Source organism: Moschus berezovskii, chromosome 14 (assembly GCF_049115385.1).
Source record: "Moschus berezovskii isolate FMDL1 chromosome 14, NW_MosBer_1.0, whole genome shotgun sequence".
In the NCBI taxonomy this organism is placed as follows: Eukaryota; Metazoa; Chordata; class Mammalia; order Artiodactyla; family Moschidae; genus Moschus; species Moschus berezovskii.
In genome coordinates this window covers 25,904,571-25,924,402 of record NC_142473.1, presented here as the reverse complement: position 1 = coordinate 25,924,402, position 19,832 = coordinate 25,904,571, and the positions used below count along the sequence as shown (strand labels likewise).

Genomic DNA, 19,832 nt, shown 5'->3' with positions numbered 1-19,832 from the left:
TAAAAACCTACACTCAAACCAGCCAAAGACAAGATGGTCAAATAATATCTAAAGAGGAGGATGTTAACTTCAGTCACATGGAGAAGCACAAGAAGCTCTGGGATGTGTGTTTGGAGATCCTGAAATAGGTCCAATAATTGCTGTCCTTTAAACCATAATCACAGGATGAGTTTCAGGCACATGTAAGTTGAGGATACTCTCCAAATAGCACGGTAACATTTTAATGTCTTGAAGACCATTCTCAACCCCTTCGATCTGAAACTCTTCCCTGCATCCTGCCCCAACTCCTGTAGAACAAACTCAGAGAGGGACGTGGGCCTGTTGGCTTGGACTCCACTCCTCTCGGCACCCTCACTGGACACTTCACTGGCAGGAAGACAGAAAAACTAGGAGAGCACCACGGTGCCTTGGTGGCCTAGACTCAACCTCGGCTGTACCCATCTGGGACAAAGAAAGCTGCCTGCTACCTTAGAAGGAGAGGGGTACTACACAGATATTACCTCTATTTCCTGTAGGCAGCTGAAGAAGATAGGAACTTGAGCCTGCAGGAACATGCAAAGAAGCATTGCAACACTATCAGGTTCATTAGAATAATCATAATAGCATTCAGGTAGATGTTGTCTGTAACCCTGTCAAAGCACTAAATATTTTATTTGTAATCATGTGATCTATGGGTTAAGGAAGGCTTTGGAGTCAGGCAAATCTTGGGTTTTCTGCTTAGTTGTGTGATCTTGGGCAAATTACTTGACTTCTCAGAGTCCTGGTTTCCTCAATTGCAAAATAGAGACAATGTCTACGCTCCACAAAGTGACTCTGAGCAATATATAATGAGTGTATGTAGATATGTATCCTTAAGGTAGATAATATATAATGCTTTAGGTATGCTATAGAAACACAGCAGGTGCTCAATAAACAGTAACCGCCGAATAAGCTACTCAATATGAAGGAAGAATAGCAATTCTTTCTGTTTTACTTATCTGTCTTCCCTATCAGACTAAACTCCTTGAGAGCGCAGAAGGGGGACTGTACCCCCAGACTCAGCACACTGACAGCAGCCGTGCAATGAAGGTTTGCTGAATGAACATGTTGTCATCATCTCTTTTAAAAGTGCCAGAAGCTGAGTTAAACTTTCCTAAGATGATTTCTTCTTAATAACCCCATGAGGTCCTTATTCTAGGAGGAAGTGAGGGTAGGATGTTAAGGACCTTGCTTGAAAGTATACTAAGCTGCAGACTTGCAAGAGGAACCAAATCTGACTACAGAGCATTCACTGTTAACCACCTTTATGTCCTTCTCTGGCCCAGTGACATGTAGCTCTTTTTTGAACAAGGTAATAATTATCAGGTTTAAGAAGTGGCAACGGGAAGACACTTGAAAGTCTTTCTATTTCTTCCTGGGATCTGGACAACTTGCTTTGTTCACAGTCTGCAGCTTTCTGCTTAAAGGCATATGGGGAAACAAGGGGTGAGCAAGAGGGTGAGATATGAAAGCGGCAGAGCTACGCAGGACTTTTTATCGTTATTTATTCATATGGAATGGGTTAACGTTTCAGCACATCAAATTCCCTCCTTCATCAAACATCTGAGTGCATACATGCGTCAACAATTCTACAAAGAAAGACAGTCTCCCAACAATAGCGAAAAATTAAAGACCCCACATTATTACCTGACTTTTGAAAAGCATTATGAACAGTCACGTGGACATTCCTCTCTAAGCCAAACCCAGACCCAACCTGTCCTGCTGGAAAGGAAACCTCCTTTTAGTTTAATGCCTAGTTTAATGTGTTCTCTGATGCTCCGATCTGCAAGTGAATACCTCAAAGATGGCTGCTATTTCCTCAGACACTTTTCTTGATTCTTGTTTCTCTGTCATAGAATGTATGCCATATGATGATGGATTTGTTTTGATATTATTTAACTTTTCATTCTGAAATAAATTTAGATTTACTGAAGAGTGGCCACAAAAAAGTAAGAACTCCCTCTGTCCTTCATGCAACTCCCTCCTCTAGTATTAACATTTCATATAACTATAATCAAAACCAAGGATAACACTGATGCAACACTGTTAATTAAAACATGGACTTCATTAAGATTTCTCCAGTGTTTTCATCAATGTCCCTTCTCAATGCAGGATTCCACACTGCACTTAGTTGTCAAGACTTCTATGTTGTTGTTTAGTTGCTAAGACGTGTCTGACTCTGCCCATGGACTGTAGTCCACCAGACTTGGTATTCTCTAATTGGCAACATTTCCTCAGACTTTCCTTGTCTTTCTTGACTGTGACCAGGGCAGGTCACATATTTTGTAGACTGTCTCTCAGTCTGGGTTTGCCGGGTGTTTTCTCACGATTAGATTAAGATGATTACTTTTGAAGAAAAACAACACAGAGGTGATGTATTCCTCTCAGGGCCTCATATCAGGGGGAGCAGGTATTATGCCGTAATTACAGGTGGGGTTAATCTTGATCTCTTGATTAAGGTGGTATCTGCTGGGTTACCCCATTATAAAATTATTTTTCTCTTTGAAATTAATAAATATTTTAGAGAAGATATACTGGCACTATATACACCCTTTTCTCCTTAAACTTTCACCTATTAGTTTAGCGCTCATTGGCAGATCTTGACTGTAGCAATGATCGCTGTGGTGGTCTAATGGGAAGCTTTTGTTTCCTGGATTCTTTCTACAGTATTAATTACAACTCTTCAAGAGTTGTCCCTTCTTCCCCTCTTATTTATTTATTGGTTAGACCATTTCTTTATTTTTTACAACACTGTCATATTATGCTCATCATAAGTATTTATTTTATTCTTTGGATTATAATTCAATACTGAAAGAAGCAAGTGAAGAAGCAGCTCAGTCATATTCAACTCTTTGCAACCTCATGGACTGTAGCCTGCCAGGCTACTCTGTCCATGAAATTCTCCAGGCAAGAATACTGGAGTGGATTGCCATTCTCTTCTCCAGGGGATCCTCCCAACCCAGGGATCGAACCTGGGTCTGCCGCATTGCAGGCAGATTCTTTACCATATAAGACACCTTCTGATGCTTAAATAGTTCCAGCTTTGGCCACTAGAAGATAATTCAGGTTGGCTCCTGTATCCTTTCAACATGCCCCCGTCTTTTAAATTTTTCTTTTTATTTAAAGTATTTCCTTATCTTTTGGTACCAGAAGATGTTCCAGGCTCATCTTGTACTTTCCTGTCCCATCCCAGGAATCAACCACTTTTCCAAAGAGCCTTGATTTCTTTTACAGAGAAATGGTATTTAAGAACCAAGACTAAGACTTGATGTACTCACTGCAGCTGAGCTGTCATCAAAGAGAAGAAATGTATGTATGAATGCCTATTGGTGCACACACACACCCACACCCTATATTTATGTTGATTCCTTTCTATATGTATACGTAGTAAGAAGAAATGTTAACTTATGAGTTCATATTGATACTTCTTACTCCAATTCAGGGTTCAGACTAGCATTATTTTGATATTATTTTTATTCATACTTGGTTGACTAAACAACTTGACAAAATTTTGAAGGTATAAAGTTTTTTTCCTCGAGGTAATTTGTTATTTGTGTGGGAGTAATTGCTTGAACTCTCACTCGTAACATACCTTGAATTTGTCAGATCAATCAAGATTTTCAACATTTCCTGAGCACAGCAAGGAAAAGACAAATCTTTCTCAAAGAACTCTTAGCTTCAAAATTTTAAGATATGAAAGTATAAGTTTTTGAAGCAAAATGACAACTAGTCTTTCAACATGGCGTATGGGTTATAATCAAATCCAAAAATCATTCACATCTTGCCTACTTTGGACTAGGCATTACACACTTGGTATTTTTGTATGTATGATCTCAATCATGAATGTCCTTACCTTACAAAAGGGGGAAACTGAAGCTGAAGTGGTTAACTGAGTTGCCCAAACTATCTACAGCTGTAAGTGGCTTAACCAGTATTCAAATACGGGTCCTTTGAACTCCAAGCCAGGTGGGTTTTTTTGCTTTTTATTTTTAACTGTATCACCATCACTCTTCAGAGAAGTTTAATACAACTTAAAAATGGAGGTAAGGCTATTATAAAACCTGGGGAAAATCCTTTACATTGTACAGAGATGAGAGATTTTCTAATTTATCCCTCTGCTAGCAGAACTTGACAAGTGAGGGCTTTCTCATCTCTGCAATACTGAATGCTTTGCTAAAAGCATTCTTAACAAGTGAACGGGAATAATTAGGATGTTTACAAAGCAAATCTCAAATATACACCTACATTCATTTTAGAAATCCATATTTAAGAATGCATGACATGTTAAAATAGACACATCCTGTCCTTTTCATATGAAGATGATTTATGGCATCTTATACTCCAAGGCTTTACTCTGACGTTAGCTTTGGGATTTCCTGTTATATCCATATTTTCTCACTTGATTTTCATGTCACATAAAATGCCAGTAAAGAAAGCATTTCGGGTAGAGTTTCTAACTACAGAGCAGATTAATTACTGCTGACTAGTTCGCTCGGAAATCAACTTGGCCTCACAAGCTGAGCCCTCTAATTATTTATTATCTAACTAACCACTAAAAGACCATGGATATATCTGAAAACAGTATTAGAACTGCTATTATTGTTTTCTGCTTTATATTTTTAAAGTAATTGATTGGCCCAAATCTTCCTGATAAGAAAAACCAACTATTATTACTGTTATCACTATGTTACATAAATTATCAGTGCCCAAACACCATTAGCAAAGAGCTAATGTTTTAGGAATAATAAGGCCTTACAAAGAATAAGCAACCTGACATCTGGACCCATCACTTCATGGCAAATAGATGAGGCAACAGTGGAAACAGTGACAGACTTTATTTTTTTGGGCTCCAAAATCACTGCAGATGGTGACTGCAGCCATGAAATTCAAACACGCTTGCTCCTTGGAAGAAAGGTTATGACCAACGTAGGCAGCATATTAAAAAGCAGAGATGTTACTTTGCCAACAAAGGTCCATCTAGTCAAAGCTTTGGTTTTTCCAGTAGTCATGTATGGATGTGAGAGGTGGACTATAAAGAAAGCTGAGTGCTGAAGAACTGATGCTTTTGAACTGCGGTGTTGGAGAAGACTCTTGAGAGTCCCTTGGACTGCAAGGAGATCCAACCAGTCCATCCTAAAGGAAATCAGTTCCGAATATTCATTGTAAAGACTGATGCTGAAGCTGAAACTCCAACACTTTGACCACCTGATGTGAAGAACCGACTCATCTGAAAAGACCCCAACGCTAGGAATGATTGAAGGTGGGAGCAGAAGGGGATGACAGAGGATGAGATGGTTGGATAGCATCACCGACTCAATGGACATGAGTTTGAATAAGCTCTGGGAGCTGGTGATGGACAGGGAAGCCTGGCGTGCTGCAGTCCATGGGGTCGCCAAGAGTCAGACATGACTAAGTGACTGAACTGAACAAAGAGTAAATAAGCTGATCCGGATGATTACTGTCTGATGGGAACAAAGCACATTAGCAAATACTATCAGAGTGAAACAGATCAAATATTAGCAGGCATACAAATCGCCTGGGGAACCGTCAAAATGCGGTTCTGAGTCAGTAGGCCTGGGGTAGGGGAGTTCGAGAGTCTGCAGTCCTAACAGGCTCTAAAGTGATGCTCATGCTTGTCCGCTGACCACTATTCCAGCAGTCAGGACATAAAGAATAAAATAGAGGTCGTGAAAAAGATACAGATGATGTTGAACAGCTTGTCACTGTTTATTGTTGTGAAATAGAATTACTAAATGCTTCCAGGATTTAATATTTACATGACAAAGACTAAATAGAAGTCCTTAGGTAAACTATTTCAAGTCATTTTTTAAAAAAGAAAAAAAGCAAACAAAACATTGAAAACCAGTCTTCAAGCTAAGAAAAAAGTAAATGATTTCCAGGAATCAACACAACCCAGGCAACTTTTAATCTCCAATAGTGTGTTATAATGTCTAATTTATAATTTTAAAAATCCTCCTACAGAGAAGCAGATGGCTTTAGTGTTAAATTTATCCTTGTTTCTAAAATTGCCAGTAGAACTCAGATACCCAGTCTTGCTGAAGAGTTACATGTCTTTTGCAGTTATCATAATAGGAGAGAAGAAGACAATTATGAGGAAATGAAAGCTGACAAATGAAAGGTAGTAGAGTGTGGAGCCAGAGCTGACCCATTGCACCAACTGAATGCCAATCAGCCATTGCTGACGTCAATGCATATTTTGTTGCCCACCGGCAAGAGAAGGCCAGCTGCACAGTTTACTTCCAAACATCAGTCACCTCCTCCCTACCTGACAGGAGGACACAAGAACAATCATCGAAGCTGAGATGAAATGTGATCCTGCTGACCATGGTGAGACATCTATTTGTCCAATGAGAGAGTTTAGTGAGCTAAGAAGTGAATTAAACGTTCTTCCTCAGCCCAATATGGAGTGGGGAGGAGGAAGGAGATGAAGAGGGGAAAAAATAAGACAAAAGGAAACAGAACCCTTTGAGCCACCTTCCATGTGCCAGGCTTAATGTGCGGCCAGGGCTAAGCAGGCTTGAAGGATAAAGACAAGGTCTCACTCTGTTGGCTGATGCAAAGCTTTCTGCACATTTTACATAATACTAGTGGCAGGAGGATAACAAATGGAAGACTTTTAATAAATATTTTACTAAAAAAACCTGTTTCAGCCTATCCCGCCCTTTTTTGGTTCCAGGGCAGAAAACTAAAATTGTACATACAAAAATCTGATCTCCAGTTCTTCCAGTAAGCAGGAAGATTGCTCGAAGCAATCACGAGAGATGATGGGCTACTTATAGATTACAGGTCAGTTCAGAAAGGAAGTATTCCTCTTGGGCTAAAGACAAGAGACCTGTAAATGCACAGGTTAGATTTATTAGGCTTATTACACACAACTAATTACACTGAAGGTCCCTCTTAGAAAAATATATTAATTTGCATCAAGCAGAGACAATTTAGAATATAAATGATAAACTTTCCTTGTACCTCTGAGATTTGTATTGATAAGACTTTAAGTCTTGGTAATTAAAAAGACATGGTCGGGGGGTTATATGGCTATCAATTTTTAAGATTTGATTTCACATGGAATCAGTTATACATCGAATACAAATACCTTTTACTGTTTACATGGTGCCAGGAATTTTAATCAACAATTTATTTAACAAACACTTAACTAGCACTAACTATGTAGCAGGCACTGTTCTAAGAAGTTTGCAAATATTAACTAATAACCACTATGAGATATGAACTTCCATCACTCCCTTTTAACTGATAAGGAAACTGAGGACAGAGAGATTGAGGAACACGTCCAAGGTCACGCAGCTAGTAAAGGAGAGCCAGGGTGCACACGCAGGTAGCCTGGCTCCAGAGCCCATGGCCTCACCTACAACTTCCCTGTGTCTAGCGTTATCACTAATCCTTACAGTGTTCCTCACAAACAGATTAATCTGTTTAATAGATTTGGAAACCTAGGCTCAGTGAAATTAAATAATCAGCCCAAGATCACACAGCTACTAAATGGCACAGCTAGAATATGCACCAGTACCGTCCGATATCAAACTCCACATTCTTTATGTGCCGCCTTGTCTGACTTCTGATGTTTTTTGATAACTTTCTCTGAGTAATTCATACATATTAATTCTTATCCAAGTATTCATTGTAAGCATTTCAGAATTAGGAAAGTTGAAAAATGAAATTAAGTGTTTTTCATCAATTTATTTTCAAGTTAATGCCTGCAGAGTCATGGTCAAAACAGCACGGAGGAAACAGTACTGCAATTATTAAAACTAATGAAAGCCAAAATTTCTTTGCATTCTGCCTCTGATTCTGAATGTCCCAACACTCGTGTATTTGGGAAGGCTGGAGGTCTCATAATCGAGGTGATGAGCATACACAGGTGTGGGTGAATCCAGGACTCACCAATACCTGAAGTCTTTTATCCATTAGAGGAGCATAAAAGAGAATCTTATTTGAAAGCCAAGATTCTGTATTTATTAAAATAAAGCATGTTTGATACTTCCATTCCATTTTATGTCGTATAAACAGAGGCAAAAAATTTAAACCTAGTTTTGGTTTACACTTCTCTTTAATTTCACTGTGTGTGCGCGCGTGTACGTGCTCAGGCATGTCCAACTCTGTGACCCCATGGACTTTAGCCCCTCAGGCTTCTCTGTCTATAGACTTTTCTAGGCAAAAATACTGGAGTGGGTTGCCATTTGCCACCAGGGGATCTTTCCAACCCAGGGATCAAACCCACACCTCCTGTGTCTCCTGCATTGACATGCAGATTCTTTACCACTAGCGCCACCTGGAAGTCCACTTTCAACATACAGGATGGCTAAATCAGTTTGTTTATTCAGCCCATTTAGTAAGAGATGTTCATAAGCAGAATAAACACAGAATGTATAATTTGAGTGAATAATTTTTTTTGTACTTTATTCTGAGGTTCTGTAATTTTTCCATGGAGCCCCATCTTTCCTACATGTGTTAGATATATTTAAAATTCAAGAAGAATCCTCAGAGACCAGAAGATGATGCTTTTAAAGGGAAGCAGGGCAATAAAAAAGTTAGATAAAAATCGATGGATAAAAATAAATACCCTGGAGAAATTCTTTAACAGCACTGGAACATATCTACACTTCTGAGGGTGTGTGGAATCCCTCATGATCCTGCATGGCTACCTGTCCAGGCTCTTTTCCTATCACTCCTCACTAGTCTGGTCTGCAGTTTCCCTAACACACCGAGTTCTCTGGCCTGCCTGTCTCTGCCTGAAGCTGCCATCCCTACCTCACGTCCTCAGCTAACTCTCTCCCTTTCTCCTTCTCCCTGCCAATCCCAAAACAAATGCCTCCCTCCTTAATAAAGTCTTACTACCCTCATTCTTCCAGGCACAGTCTTCTAGCCTCATGGCTTGTATGACAATTATCTTTTTGTGCTGTATTCATTTAAAGGTCTGGTTCTGAACAGATTAACTCCTTGAGGTAAGAGCAGAGTTGAGCTTTTTTGCATTGCTGTTGTTTTTGCCTCGAAACACCTGAATTTCTAGGACTTAGCTGAGGAGCATAGTAGGTGCTTAATAAACATTTGCTGAAATTTGGGGTCAATGGTGGTGAGGGTAGGAAGGAAGGGCAGGAAGGAAATTTGAATGCTTAGCTAAACTGCATGTACATGTATGTGTGTGCATCCACTTGTGAGACACGGAATCAAGGACAGTAAACGTATACATACGGAATGATAGACTCCAAAATTCAGCCAGTGAGTACTCCCTCTGGAATAACTGACAAACAGCGCTTGGAAACTACAAGCTGGTGTGCCGCAAGAAGCACAGATGCGGTGGTCAGAGAGACCAGGCTTGAACTCCAGGTCTGCTGCTTGTTATCTGAGTCACCTTGACAAGTGACTTAATCTCTTTTGTGTTTCAGCATTACGTCTAAAAATTGGCAAGAGGCACGCAGCTCCTGGGGTCGCTCTGAAGGTTAAATGACACAAGTGTATAGCAGGGTGCCTAAAGACAGTGAAGGTTCAGTAAATGTGAGCTGTTACACTATCTTCACCAGAGAGGAAAACTTTAGGTTTCTGACATTTTACCTGTCTTCCAGATAAAAATGAGAGGATTCTGAAGTTCAAGTATTCAAAAATAAAAATAGCAAAAACAAACAAATAACTAGATTTCACATAATGACAGAAATACTACGTTTATCTACTTATAGGTCAGAATTATAGAAGACATTATTATAGTCAGGCAAAACTTGGTCATAACCTTAATGGAATATTCTGCATATTCTGTTTGCAAGTTTCTTTGCTGCTCTATTTTGACATTTTATTTTGAGATGTTTGTGACAGAGCACTTTGTAATTCCTATATGATTCCCACCTCTAACATTTCTTTCTCCTGGGAGCCTGAAATGACTCCCAGAACTCCTTTAATAAAGGTATTGTTTATTACAGAGTAAAGAACCCCCCCCAAAAAAACCCAAAATACAAGAGCCTTCTCTGACAAGGACAACTTTGGGGCAGCTGATGCTTTCAAGGAGAAGTAAACAAAAAATTCCAGTGGTGTGCGCTACAGAAGGTTTGCAAAAAAGAAGTGAAATGAATGGGACCAAAGGAAGGGCCAGAAGGAAAAGTGGGAGAAATGAATATACGTTATAAAGTACAGAACCACTAATACTGCATTTAAATTAACTAAATACTAATACGACATGTTAAAACAAAAAGACAAATCAATACAAATCTTTATATATATAATGGGAATGTAGCAAATTAACGTAAAAGCGCTGTCTTATTTCAGCAATTCTATTAGAGGAAAATAAATCAAAGACGACAGAATGAAAAATCCATTACTCCCTGAAACATACATAACAATGGCATTTAATATTAATTATTAAAGTTAAAGTAAAATAAGTAAAAAAAGTAAGTGAAATTAATTTGTTTGCCTTCCCTAAATGCCCAAGACAAAAATTGATGATAAATGGCATAGAAATAGGCCAGAAAAATGCATGAATCAGAGACTTCTCACTTCTATTTTATACCACGATGCAGCAAATTAAGGCATTTGCTTTCTCCCTAAACTTAGTCCAGTGGGTACCCACCCAAGTTAGTCATCCACTTCTTGCTCAGCTTCTCTCGTATGGATGTCTGTCCCTTTTTAATAAATCTAGGACAAATCGCCACCTCTTGCAACTTTGCTAAACTTTTGCTTTGTGCCCTTGATACTCTTCCAAACTCTAACCGAAACAAACCTCCCTCCTTCTCACACCTACGGACCCTGCTGCTGCTACTCTGGTGCACACCCACATTCTCTTAACTGGACAAACGCGTCAGAGTCCTGATCAGTCTTCCCGCCCAATCTCACCCAGGTTTGCCACCTGTCCTCACTCTGTGGCCAGAGTGAGACATCTTTCTAACACGCAAATCTGATCGTCTTATCCAGTCGCGCTTCATCCCTACCCCCACCCTAAAAGTTCCAACAGGCTATGCTCCCTGTTACCTACAGAATAAACTCTACCATCTTTTTCATGGTCTTCAAGACTTCATATTCTGATCCTTGCCTACCTGCTCTTCCTGTATCAATCCCCCACACCTACAGATTTTATATTTACCTAATAGTGAGCAATCATTCCCACCATTTCAATCTCAATCTCTTTCTCTCTCTTTTACCTGTGATATTTACATAGTTGGCCTGCCTGTCTGTAATAGCCTACTTCTGTTTATCTCCCTGGCAAGCTTCTGACTCGTCTCTCAAGCTTGAATTCAAGTAGTTACTTCTTTGTGCAACTTCTTGATTTCTCAGGTAGACTGATGTTCCTACACCTACACTTCTATTGCAGTCTGTACATATAGTTTTGGGCACTTATCATGTTGTATTTTCATTATTCTTACTTCCCTATTAGACTTTTAAGATCACAAGAAATGACTTTTTGATTTAGATCCTTAGTACCTAGCACAGCACAGTACCTGACACATCAATACTTACTGACTAAATGAGAGTTTTGACCAGGTGAATAAGTAAACTTGGAATATAAACTATAAAAGTCTTTGTTAATGGTGAAAAGGGTAGGAGGAAAACTAGCAAAAATAATCTTACTCTCCATGTTGTTAATCAAAACCCCACTGTATCAGGAGAAGGCAAGGTGCTTCTGTGTCCCCAGCACTCTCACTCTCCTGCGGCCTCCTCCTTGTCTTATTTCTGTCTGCGACCTCTCTCCAGCCGCCAGTCATACTGAAGCGAGCAGGGCAGAGCGCCAGCAACCTTCGTGCTCCTCCAGCCCCCTCAGCCGGTCCAAACACTCACACGCTCAGCGGAGCACCACAGAGGGGCCTGAGCTCAAACCAGACTGCGGATGCAAATCAGACCCCAGTCGGGAGTCCTGCCACGCTGCGTGTTGAACTCATTTCCCTTACTTTTCTTTTTTTTCTATTTTTTTCCCCTTACTTTTCATTACACTCGGGACTAAGGAAACGAAAAAAATACACTCTGAGAAGGTGTGATGTGCCAGGTAGGACTGCTCCTGAACCTCTGTCTGCAGGTCTGTTTCCACACCCCGAGTGCTGTGGCTCACGTCTGATTGCGTCAGAGCCAGCAGTGTCCCAGTTACCTGCTATTTTGATATTCATGTTGTTATCCAGCAGGAGATTTTCAGCCTTGAGGTCACGGTGCACAATCTGCCGACCGTGACAGTAATCAACAGCAGACAGGATTTGCCAGAATTTGCGCCTGGCCTCAGACTCATTTAACCGGCCATGGTTAGCAAGGTAGTCTGTAAAAGGAGAAAGAATTTAGAATTACTCACACACACCAAAAAAAAAAACAACAACCCCACTGTTAGTATCAGGATTTTTTTCTCCCCTCAAAAACTTTTAATAATGAGAATTAGGGTTGAAGTAAAACAGTTTCCAAGTTCCTTGTCCTGAGAAAAATAACTCCAATCATATTTCACTGGAGTCTGGATAAGTGGACAGAGTCCAAGACCAGACAACAGCAACTGGCATAATACAGCATAATTCAAAAAGCTTCTTTAGGTTAAGAGGCACAAACTAATGTGCACAGAATCAATAAGAACGAGGATATATTTACTGTACAGCACAGGACAATGCAGCCAATATTTTATAATAATTTGAAATGGGGTATAATCAGTGAAAGTATGGAATCAACATGTTGTACACCTGAAACTAACAATATTGCAAACCAACTAGACTTCAGTAACACAACACTGTGAATCAACTATACTCCAGTAAAAATTAAAAATAAAACAACTGTACTTCAATTTTAAAAAAATGCATTTTAAAGCCTCAGCATTCTCTTTGTAATTTTGAATACTTTTCCTAACCATCTTTTAAAAATAAAATTTATTTAAAACAAAGAACGTAAATAAATTCTCAGACCTCTCATCAGACAAGAGATATCCTTCCTTTAAACAACCATTTGTGAAGTTATTGGACAAACCATCCATAATAGAAGATACAACAGTCCCTGGAAGTAGCTTAAATAATTCACACCTTGTTCTCCTGTTCAGAAGAGCAATTCTGATCTACCCTAAAACATGCAGACTTGTTGTCAAAACCATGTCCTCTAAACAAGTATACTTTGCAAGATACATTAGCTCTTTCTGTGCAATATTATAATATCGATTATTTTATTTGAAAATTAATTCTACATGAATAAAACTAAACATTAAAATTTATTCAGGTTTCACCTGAAGATCTGAAAGGCCTCTGACATGATCTTTTCAGGAAAATAGGGTCAACATAAAACCTGGAAGGCTTTTCAGTTTAAGATTTTTTCTGAAGTTAGGAACGGTATGACTGAATTAATATTCACAGTCATCGTCACGTATTTTCTGCTCTAGGCTTCATGTTTTTTCTGGTTTTCTAATTCCATCTTTTTGGCTAACGCCATCCTCAACATTTACTATAAAACTGACTAACATTTGTACAGCACTTTAGTTTATCACGCATGTTCATATCACAGTATCTCCCTTAGTCTTCCTTAAAGTCCTCTGTGATAACAACTATTACTCTAATTCCCATTTTGTAGATGAGGAAACTGAAGGCACTAAGTAATTTGGCTGAATTCAGACAATTGGTAAGTGAATGGTTGCCCTCGTACTAGAACCTTTGAAAAACATTAAAAAAAAAACTGTATCGAACTTCTTTATTAGACTCCTGCGAAAGTCCTAACTGTCCTTTCAAAACCCTGCTCAAACGCCACCTCACCCTAAGAGTCCCTCATCTCTCAGGTAGTCTTTGATAATCGCTCTCCTCCGGACTCCTTCTCACTTATAACACACTGTCTTGTACTTTATTATCTGCATGTATATCATAAACATCTAACGTGTAGACACATGCAGCCCTTATTCTAACACTCTGTGCGTTAGAAAATAAAAGATCCCTTCATTTCAGCTTCTTGAAGCTAGACCCGTATCATTCTCTTTTGTACTCCCCACATTTGTTTATAGCACTATGCACAAAACAGCAGAGGTAAAATACTGAATACACAGCTGACTAAGGTCTTAATATAGATGGTACCATGAAACATTCCCAAAACAGTATGATGAAAGTATGGAGCAGGAGGGCTCTACTCTACATGTTACAGGCTTTAAATGTGAGTGAACTTTTATATATTTTCATACATGTACTGTTAAAGAACAGAGATGAGTTTGTCACAACTTCCCTTTGCCTTTATAGAGCACACAGTAGCCATTCATACTTGTAAGAGGGGAAAAAGGATCACTTAAGAACAAATCTGTAGACTTTTCGGCCAAAATGTCCAAATTATCATCAGAGTGACTCTAAATACATTGGCAAGTGAACAATGTGCTTTCTATTCATAATAGTAAACTGGAGCCTCATTTCTCTGGATCAGCAGGGACACAGGTTAATTAAGGGCAAATGCAAATTCCCAAGGGGAATGCAATATGTTTTATGGAAGGGATTATCTTTTGACTAGTTAGTTATAACCTTCTTAAGAGTCTAGATAAATGCTGCTTAAACTGTATCACTAAATGAGACAATCTTTCCACAGACAAATGACTGACGTTTCCAAATAGAATTTCTTCCTGTTGAAAATTCTGAGTCAATGTGGATCAATGGAAAAAAATTTTTTGAGATTTTTGACAACACAGAGAAACTTAACAGATGCAATATGAATAAGTACATGTAAATATATGTAGAAAAATAACCCAAACTATTGCCTACAAAATGAGTCCTGGGACGCACAATAGAATCTATAGTAACTGATGGTTTTTTGAAGTGATCAGTCCAAACTGGAACTACTATAGCCAAGGGGGTTAAAAAGCTTTGCAGCTTGGCAGGAAGGGACTGTCTGTAAAACAAAGTGGGGGTATATTTGAAGCTACAGTCATCACATGTCAATAAACCTATAACACTGTGAGTAAAATGACAATATTCATGTTCCAGAGAGTAAGACACCATTTACAGAGGTGGAATTTTCACTTCTTAAGCAAAAATCTCAGTAAGTATTTCAGCATATCTATGCTCTTCCCTACTCTTTATGATTTCTGCAGTGCAGACAACCCCCAGAACTAACCCCCAGAGATCAGAAAATAACCGAGTTGTAAAAACCCGTGGCTGCAAATTATCATCCCCATGAGGGGCACTGTTATCAATCCAACTCAAATTAATGCACAAGGTTTAAAGATAACATGCAAAAGCACGCATTTCAGATTAAAAAACTACTTAATTATGGTTACAGAAAAAACTTATAAGTAAAATAGGAATTCTCTATACAAATTGCCTATGTATGTATTTTTGATGGATAGTTCTAAAAAATTCTTTCTTATGTTTACATTTGTTCTGATTGTTAATTTCATGTTTTTTGGTTTTAATAACAAAACTTTAAAAAGTACTTATTTATTTGGCTGCATTGTGTCAGTTGTGGCACATGCAGTCTTCAGTCTCTGAGCAGCAGCAGCATGCAGGATCTTCAGCTGCAGCCTGTGAGACCTAGTTCCCTGCCCAGAGATTGAACCTGTGCCCCCTGAGCTGCGAACAAGGATTCTTAGCTACTGGACTGCCAGGGAAGTCCCAACAAGCCTTTTTAAGGCTGTATTTTGTATATGTGAACGTGTTAGTCGCTTAGTCATGTCTGACTCTTTGTGACCCCATGGACTGTAGCCCACCAGGCTCCTCTGTCCATGGGATTCTCTAAGCAAGAATACTGGAGTTGGTTGCCATTCACTTCTCCAGGGCATCTTACCAACCCAGGGATCAAATCTTGGTCTCCCACATTGCAGGCAGATTCTTTACCATCGGAGCCACCAGGTAAGTCCTATATTTTGTATGTCCTTCCCCCCAATTTTGCCTTTATGATAATTGATTCTTATTGTATTTTGATAAACATCATGGTCTGTGACAGACTGGCCAATCAAAAAAACCTGGTCTTTCAATACTGACAATTTGAGAAATACCGGTACAGACAAGTAAATAGGAAATTACAATAAACTGTGGTAAAGGCTGGGCTTCGCTGGTGGCTCAGTGGTGAAGAATCCCCTGCAATGCAGAAGCCACAGGAGATGCAAGTTCAATCCCTGGGTCGGGAAGATCCCCTGGAGGAAGGCATGGCAACCCACTCCAGTATTCTTGCTCGGAGAATCCCATGGACAGAGGAGCCTGGCAGGCTACAATCCATGGGGTCGCAAAGAGTTGGACATGCCTGAAGTGACTTAGCATGCCTGCACGTGATAAAGGCTAACACAGGAATATATATATCCTAGTAAGTATTTTTGCATTTGAAATTTAATTTTTTTTATTACAGAAGTTTCAAACATACATGAAAGTGGGGAAAACAGTATAATTCTCCAGACTGAAAAGTTATCAACATTTTGCCTTATTTGCTTCACTTATCCTTTTTTTCTTTCCTTTATTCTTCCTTGTGAAAATGAAAGTGTTAAACACTAAGTTGCGTACAACTCTTTGTGATCCCAGGACTGTACCCCACCAGGCTCCTCTGTCAATGGGATTCTCCAGGCAAGAACACTGGAGTGGGTAACCATTTTCTTCTCCAGGAGATCTTCCCGACCCAGGGACTGAATCGAGGTCTCCGGCATTGCAGGCAGATTCTTTACCACTGAGCCACCAGGGAAGCTATTCTTCCTTGTGATATGGTTTATTTCACACTCCACTAACACTGCTTTAATGTCCCTGGAAACTTTCTCAGCTCTCATCTCTTATGACCTTTCAATTATTAGTTTATACTTAATTGGTTCCCAAAATAAATATCTCTTCCTGTTAATTCTGTGTTTGTCTGGTTTTTCTCCATCTCTTTCACTAATTATTTCTACTTTCTCTTCAGTCACATAAAGCTACCATAGTATAGTTCTGGCCTTTTGCTGTTGTTTTCCTATGCTCCTTCCCTCATAGAATTAATCTAAACTCTTACCTTCGTAGGGATAGTCTTTGATCTGCTTCATTTTTTTTTTTTAAATGTATTTGGCTGCGCTGAGTCTTAATTGTGCTATGAGATCTCTTAGTTGTGGTGTGTGGGATTTAGTTCCCCGACCAGGGATCAAACCTGGACCCCCTGCATAGGGAGCAAGGAGTCTTAGCCACTGGACTACCAGGGAAGCCCTAGTCTGCTTTATTCTTAACTGGATGATTTTAGTTTTCTTTCACATGCTTCTCATTTATTGCCAGTCTTGGGGGTACTTCTTCAGTCACTTCAGTCAAAATATGTTGAAACATCTCGCCTGGAACTTTCTGGTCACAAATTCTATTGAGAACCTAATGAAAATTATGCTTACATATAAAGACACACGTAAAATTTTATGTGCAATTTTAAGGGGGTCTATAAAATCTTAATTTAATCAAAGTGAGGAAATTCTTCCTTAAGGGATTTCATTCCCTGATTAGAACTTCCTCTAGATCTAGCAAGGGGCTTCTCTTGTGGCTCAGCTGGTAAAGAATTTGCCTGCAATGTGGGAGACCTGGGTTCAACCCCTGTGTTGGAAAGATCCCCTGAAGAAGGGAAAGGATACCCACTCCAGTATTCTGGCCTGGAGAATTCCATGAACTATACAGTCCATGGGGTGGCAAAGAGTCAGACATGACTGAGTGACTTTCACTAGATCTGGCAAGCACATTTAACCTTTCAATAACTAACACAAGTGTGGACCTACACAGATTTTCTTTCTGCTACTGTGGTGTTATCAAGACTGAGTTCATTTTTCTTTTTATAAACTTCACTGCTGCTGCTGCTGCTGCGAAGTCACTTCAGTCGTGTCCGACTCTGTGCGACCCCACAGACGGAAGCCCACCAGGCTCCCCCATCCCTGGGATTCTCCAGGCAAGAACACTGGAGTGGGTTGCCATTTCCTTCTCCAATGTGTGAAAGTGAAAAGTGAAAGTGAAGTCGCTCAGTCGTGTCCGACCCTTAGCCACCCCACGGACTGCAGCCTACCAGACTCCTCCATCCATGGGATTTTCTAGGCAAGAGTACTGGAGTGGCTTGCCATTGCCTTCTCCGATAAACTTCACTACCACCTTCTAAGTCACTATAACTATCATCTTACAGTCAACCTCAAAATTTCAAGCATCATCTTCTACCAACCCCTGAATTAAGTATAGCTAAAGCCCCAGTTGGGCTTCTCAGATTGTTCAGTGGTAAAGAATCTGCCTGCATTGCAGGAGCAGCAGGAGATGTGAGTTTGATCCCTGGGCTGGAGAAAATCCCCTAGTGGAGGAAATGGCAACCCACACCAGTATTCTTGCCTGGAACATCCCATGGACAGAGGAACCTGGCAGGCTATAGTCCATGGGGTTGCAAAGAGTCGGACACAACTGAGTGACTGGACACACGTGCACACAAAGCCCAAAAAAGTAGGTTTCAAGATTTAAGTTTTATATGGTATAATTAATGAAAGTTTTCACCTTGCTTTTATAGAAGTCTAGATTTCATAGCACAGTGCATGACTGTGCTCATATACGCTCAGTAAATCTTAGCTGCTACCATCATCATGGTTGTCCTCATCATCACCACCACCACCCCATGTGGCACCCCTTGTCTTTCCCCTGGGATAAGGAACAGCTTTCCAAGGTTCTTATCAAAGTAGAGAAACCTAGTCAGGTGACTCTTCTCAAATTTCAGGAGTGTCAGACTCTTTGAATGACTAACTTTAAGCTTAATGCTCTTCCCCCAGAAATTATTAGTATTCCTTAAAGCTGGAGCTGAGCAATAGACGAAAAGATTAACACTTTATGCAATTACATACTTAACGTTATGCTAAAAGGATTTAATTTGTAATTTCATCAATCTGTAATCTGAGAGTAAAGTAAAAATGTTGATGCCAATTTAATATTCTACGGTGAAATAGCCTTAAAAAAAAAAAGACAAAAAACCAAACAACCTCAGATACTTAAATCCTGGTCAGACATTCCTAACCCACAGATTTATAAAGACTAAATCTGAAGACAGATAGTGTTTTATGGAATCTGACCATTATGAATCCTGAAGCTCCAATAAGGTAATCAAAATTGGTTCATTTATTCTCTTCAAAATACTCTGAAGATCCATTCTCTTCAAGCTCCACATTCAAATCTTTATTCACCTTTTCCTCTAACATTCCTTTCCTTTAATCAGTACCAAGTATCACTATAAAATAAAACCACCTCACTATAAATCAGGAATCTGGTCTTCGTCAATTTAGTCTGTGCGGGTTCTAACCAATCACTCTTGGATAAAATATAATTAAGAAAGGAAGGTCCGTTAAACAAAAACCTGAAAAACAGTTTTTAGCACATTAATACACGTACCACCTTACACTTGTAAACACGAAGAGGAAATAGATTAGTTGTATGATCTGTATTGAATTAGGATAACGAGGGTTATCCTAATTTAAATTATTAGACTATAATATGATTTATACTATTAAACTACATTAGACTTTTAATGTAGACACATTTATGAATATGAAACTATAGATTTTAAAACATTTTGTTTTTCTCTGTTTCTGTAAGTACATAATCATTTCAAATTGGGAGTTTGACAAAAATTAAAGGAAACTGTTGTTTGTGGTATACTCTGGCAATTTAACTGTGCTTTCAGCAATTTCCCTACATTAGACTGTTTGCATCTGTTCTTCAAGCTATGTGTAACTACTGAAACAAACCACAGTCTTCTGAGAAGTACGCTGAGCTTTTAGTTACAGAGCTTAAAGTTTTAAAGATTATTTACAATCAACTTCTTTGACTATACATTTAAGTTTTCAGGAGCAATTAAAAGCAAATATGGTCAAACTTTTCTAACGTTATTTCTAAACCCCACAGAGAAGCCAACAGATTGTGATATCTGATGATAGT

General features: G+C 39.2%; 1 protein-coding gene across 3 annotated transcripts in view; it reads right to left on the bottom strand.

Annotated features, from left to right (window-relative positions):
- The window catches only part of SIK2 (salt inducible kinase 2), a 128,206-nt gene that overhangs the window by 28,381 nt on the left and 79,993 nt on the right, over nt 1-19,832 (bottom strand). For all 3 annotated transcript variants that reach the window (XR_016038963.1, XM_055423004.2, XM_055423005.2), the window contains exon 4: nt 12,116-12,277. Coding sequence is in view for 2 of the 3 variants with exons in the window: in XM_055423004.2 (XP_055278979.2) it covers nt 12,116-12,277 (162 nt within the window). In the remaining variant the exon portion in view is untranslated. The remainder of the gene's footprint in view (nt 1-12,115; nt 12,278-19,832) is intronic.